The following is a 5,302-nucleotide window of genomic DNA, read 5'->3' as shown; positions in this document are numbered from 1 at the left end:
AACGAAATGAACCAGTTGTTGAAGGATACTGATAGCGAACAGCTCGGCTCGTGTAGGTGGCATATTTGCAGCAAAGAAAGAAATGTACACTTTACCACTGTAATGAAAACAGTGTAATAATGCAGGTTGATGGTTAAATGATTACTACAGAGTAAAGTAAAGTGTGTTTGTATTTTATTTTAAACTCTCAGAAAAAAAGGTACACGGCTGTCACTAGGGCGGTACCGTAAGGTACAAAAGTGAAAAGGTACATCTTTATACCTTTCACCCATAAATGGTACATATTAGTACCTTAAAAGGTACATATCAGTACTTTAAGAGTGTGTATTAGTACTTTAAAGGTACATAGTAGAACCTGAAAGGTAATTATTAGTACCTTTTCAGTTTTGTACCTTAGGGTACCATCCCAGTGACAGCATGTACCTTTTTTTCTGACAGTGTATGTTTGAACCGTTTTCTTCATTACGTTTGAGTCATGTCATGCACTTCTCTAAAAACTGTAAAACAAATTAAAAAAATGTGACAGTGGCCTATGGTTCAAAAGATCTTGTGTGTCACGTCAGTTAATAGCATTCTGAGCTACTGAACGAACTTCACTGACCGAGTTGCTGTTTTGAGTCGGAACGAGAGAGAGATCTCGTTCGTGAATGAAATGAACCAGTTCTGAACGAGAGAGAGAGATCTCATTCGTGAACGAATTAGGCTAACTTACCTCGGTTATTTAGCATGCGTGTCAGTCTCGTTCAGCAATCAGCAGAAAGCGGATGCAAAGCACAGTTATAGACACACCTCATGTTTATAACCCCATGTTTACCATAATCCCAGATATATGTCTAAATGTCTGACCAAACAATTAAATGTTAATCATGCAAGAAAACATGCTTTGGTCATTTGAACAACTTATTTAGACTTATTTTATTTAATGAGTAGATTATGTACATTTTAATAAAGCCAAATCAGTTTTTTTGTAAGTAAATACGTTCGTTGACTTAAGATATTACACATAAAACACTCTTTTTCGTCACCTGCGGTCATATTTATGTAATATTTAAAAAAAAATGTTACTGAACGAATCTGAACGAATCATTTTGGTGAACGAACTGAAAATGAACGACTCTCTTAAAAGAATAAAAATTTCCACCACTAGAATACAGTCAGTCCCATGCGATCTGCACTCCAATCCAGAAGGGGGCGCATGATCTATACACCAACCCAAAACAAGAGTTCAGATGGCACACAAGAGCTTGCTAGTAGCCTATAGGCGGAGTTTCGATTTGTTTCGATTCATTTTTGTGACGCGCTCCACAAACTTCAAGGAAAGCGGGACGGCAGAAAGCACAATGTTTTGTTTGTATTGTGAGAAATGTGTCAGTTTGGAATGTCTTACTCGTATCTGTATGAGTATTTTAAGTTGTTTCCGTTGTTATAATCATTTGGCAATGTGCCGATTTGTGTCATTAAAGTCTCACTAAAATAGTTCAGTAATGAAATATGCGTGTCCTGAAAATAGGGAGCGGGCATGTAAATGTACCAAACACGGTTCAAACTGTAACCCCAAAACCGAGGTACGTACCGAACTGTGACTCCGTGTACCGTTACACCCCTAATGTCTATAACGGCTCCAGACTGTGACTAAACAAAAAGATTCATTTTCAACAGTCATTTAAAATCCAGTGGGGAGTGTTTTAGGGCGTCCATATGCAGTCTTGACAGAAATCTTCTTGTTAAAATGCACACCAGTGTCTTCTACAAGCATCCACGAATGCGGTGCGAATGAAATCACACCTGCCTGTAGCCTTAGTAATCCTGAAGACATTGATTAGTTTGTTCAGGTGTGTTTGATTAGGGTTAGAGCTCTGCAGGACGGTGACCACTCCAGAGCCAACGTTGCCCATCGCTGCCGTATAGTCGCATTTGGCCCTGTCCAAAATGTCATCCAACACTTGCAGTCTTTCTCTGAGTCCGCACTTTTGTGATGTAACGCCACTTTGACTGTAGGGTAGAAATCTGCTGCGGAGTTCGCTTCAGTGCGGCCTCGGCAAAAGTGCGCATTGAGAGCGCAAATCGACCACAAAGTGATTCGCGAGCACCCTTCTTCAGAAGCGTAAAATGACAAAGAGGACATCCTACGGTCTCATCGACTTAAAGGGTTATTTCACCCAAAAATGAGACTTCTGTCATTGATGTCTCGCCCTAATGTCGTTCCACACCCGCAAGACCTCCGTTCATCTTCAGAACACAGTTTAAGATATTTTAAATTTAGTCCGAGAGCTTTCTGTTCCTGTATGTACGGTATACTGTCCCTTTCCAGAAAGGGAATAAAAACATCATCAAAGTAGTCCATATGAGACATCAGTTAGTTCATGAGAATCTCTTGAAGCATCGAAAATACATTTTGCTCCAAAAATAACAAAAACTACGACTTTATTCAGCATGGTCTTCTCTTCTGTGTTTGTTTTCAATTCGCAAATAAAGATTTGAACAGTTATGAATCAGCGGATTGATTCATGATTCGGATCGCGTGTCAAACTGCTGAAATCACATGACAATGACGATCCAAATCATGAATCAATCCGCTGATTCATAACCATTCGAATCTTTATTTGCGAATTGAAAACAAACACAAAAGAGAAGACAATGAAATGACGTAAATTATTAATAATTAAAAAAATTGTAAAAGTGACAAATAGGACAACCTACATTCTCATGGACTTATCGCAGCCATTGTAAGTCCTCAATACAGTAAGTGCATATGAAGTGTGCTGTTTAGGACAGAACCTTTGTCATTTTAGGTTTCAGAAGGGTACTCGCAGGCGCCCAATTTGCGGTCTATATGTGCCCTCAATGCAAACTTTTGCCGAGCCCGCACTGAAGCGAGCTCCACGGCAGACTTCAACCCGACAGTCAAAGCGGTGTTACGTCTCTAATGTGCGGACTCAGAGGAAGACCGTGAGTGTTTAGGGTGCCATTTGGGACCGGGCCAAACTCGTTTGTGCTTTTGAATCGGTTTTACTAAGTTATAAAAGCTTGTTTCCACCATGGAATAAAAATGTATAGTAATTATTTTTTTTCCCCTCAAAATTCTGACTTTTCTTCCTTGCAATTGCAAGTTTATATTTCACAATTCCAAGGTTAAAAAACTGAATTTGTTACTGAATTCACAACTGACCATGAGTCATTTTTAGCTCATGTCTAATTGGAAATGAACCAGGAACCATTACTGTGAATATTACTCTAGGTTTGTATTTTTGTCTGGAGCCATATATTGTCTGATGACGCACACACACACACACACACACACACACACACACACACACACACACACACACACACACACACACACACACACACAGACACACACACACACACACACACACACACACACACACACACACACACACACAAAAGAGCATTTGTTTTATCCATCTTGTCTTTAGGACTGTCAGACTTTACTGGTAAACGTTGAAATGAAACATGCCCTTTAAAGTGTCAACATTGGGTCTTTTGCCCGTTTGACTGCTATTATTTAATATTGTGTGATAATTGATGGAAGCTGAATTGCATATTGCAGGCTTGTAATGTCAATTCTTGATCCGATTTTACAGCTCTTTTGGCCTTGAGATTATCCAGAGATTAAATTCTTGACACCTTCTCAATTCCCACATCTTCGTGTCTTCAACCTGATTTACAGGTCAAATAAGTTTTTATTTTTTTCCGATGCTCTAAAAATATGGCCATGAAAACAAAGGAGCACATTGTGTGTGTATTTTGAAATCAGAACGGCCTGTGCCACCTCAAATTCACACGTTCACTCTCGCCGAATCAGACTGTACTTCATCTCCACTAGGTCAGGTTTATCTTGGATGTTTTAAAAGCAGAAACGGCGCCGCTGGCCAAAAGTGAATTTTGTGCGAGGAGTGAACCCAAACAGATGAACAAAAAAAAACACAAAGCAAAGGGGGGCGGAATGGGGCTAGAGATCAGGAGGGAATAAGCACATGTTTTTCCTCAGAAGGTTTTCAGCTATTTGCTGCAGCTTTTGATACAGGAAGTGAGAATGAGCAAGTGGAAATGAGAAGGTTTGCAGGGGTCCGCCTGAGGGTTCAGGAAATACAAAGAGGAAGCCGATTGCGATATTAGGGGCAAAGTGCATTTGGAAACGGCGGTTGTAACTTCCATTTCAGATTTAATTGACACTATTGACAAGGTTTACAAAAGGAGCGCTAGGTCAGGTAGACATTGACAGAGTCAGCAGTGGTTTCATACATTTCTAATTAGTGAGATTAAATGACATTACGATGGTGTGAAATCTGCAACTTTACCTGGAAAAAAATAACATGACATTGCACATGATATAGCAACTCAAGGCACACTGTGACATTTTTAAAGGTCTAAGCCGTCCATGCCATCAAACTGGTCCACTTTCAGCAATACAGTACATAAAATGCATCTGCTTTAAGAAGACACTGCCTTTTTCTTGATAAATATTAATATACGTTTCATACATCACAGTGAATGTAAATTTGGAGAGAAAATGTGTTTCAAACAATGAAGTTCTTGTATTATGCTATGCATATTTAGTCACTCCCAACCAAAACCTTCAGGTTTTTTTCTTCTGCGCTGAACCCATCCAGTGGTAAGGCAGTTCAGGAACTAGGGCAACTCTGTTTTGGTCCAGCCAAGTAACCAGTGGTGAAACCTCTCATGCTTGTAGTGGCCTGCGACGCTGCCGAAAATTCATAGTCCTTCTGTTCAAACTGGTTATGCCAGTATATACGCCAACCACGCTGCTGGAGCAATGTCTCTGGTATGCTGTAATTAAATGCTATATTTATATAGTAGAAATTGTGCTGGTTTGCGTTTAATAAGGCATTTGCAGCCAAACCGACAGAGTACCAAGTGATTCTCCATAAATTGGTCCAACAAGGCAAGTTGTGCAGTCATTAACATCCCGTTGACATCTTAATGGAAGGGCACTTGCGTTCATAAAGGGGTCATCTGTGACCGTGGACAGCTGGTTATAGAAACGTTCCTCATCGAGTCAAAATTTCCTCTGTTAAGGCAAGGCCAGGTTCAAAGAGACAGGTTTAGGTACTTTTGGGCCAGTGATGTGTGGAAAACTATAAAACTCTGTTGTCCATACAGTTGAGGTGTCTGGAAAAGCGTCTGTGCCTCTTAGTTGACTTTGAAGAGGCCGAAGTAGTGTTTGCCCGACGTCTGCAGACTGAAAGATCCTCCGGTGACGGCCTTCAGCTCGGCGCCCTTGTTGAGGCGCAGGAGGCCGGAGACCTGGCAGGGCTTC

The 5,302-nt window shown here is 40.5% G+C and overlaps 1 protein-coding gene across 1 annotated transcript in view; it reads right to left on the bottom strand.

Moving 5' to 3' along the window:
* Positions 1-3,763: 3,763 nt before the first annotated feature.
* The window catches only part of tnfsf12 (TNF superfamily member 12), a 13,399-nt gene continuing 11,860 nt past the window's right edge, over positions 3,764-5,302 (bottom strand). The window contains exon 6 of the mRNA XM_067446419.1: positions 3,764-5,302. This exon is cut by the window's right edge and continues 128 nt beyond it. Coding sequence (XP_067302520.1) covers positions 5,176-5,302 — 127 coding nt within the window. The 3' untranslated portion in view covers positions 3,764-5,175.

This window comes from Pseudorasbora parva, chromosome 1 (assembly GCF_024679245.1).
Source record: "Pseudorasbora parva isolate DD20220531a chromosome 1, ASM2467924v1, whole genome shotgun sequence".
Lineage (NCBI taxonomy): Eukaryota > Metazoa > Chordata > Actinopteri > Cypriniformes > Gobionidae > Pseudorasbora > Pseudorasbora parva.
The sequence above is the reverse complement of the archived record's forward strand: the minus strand, read 5'-3'. Positions and strand labels throughout refer to the sequence as shown.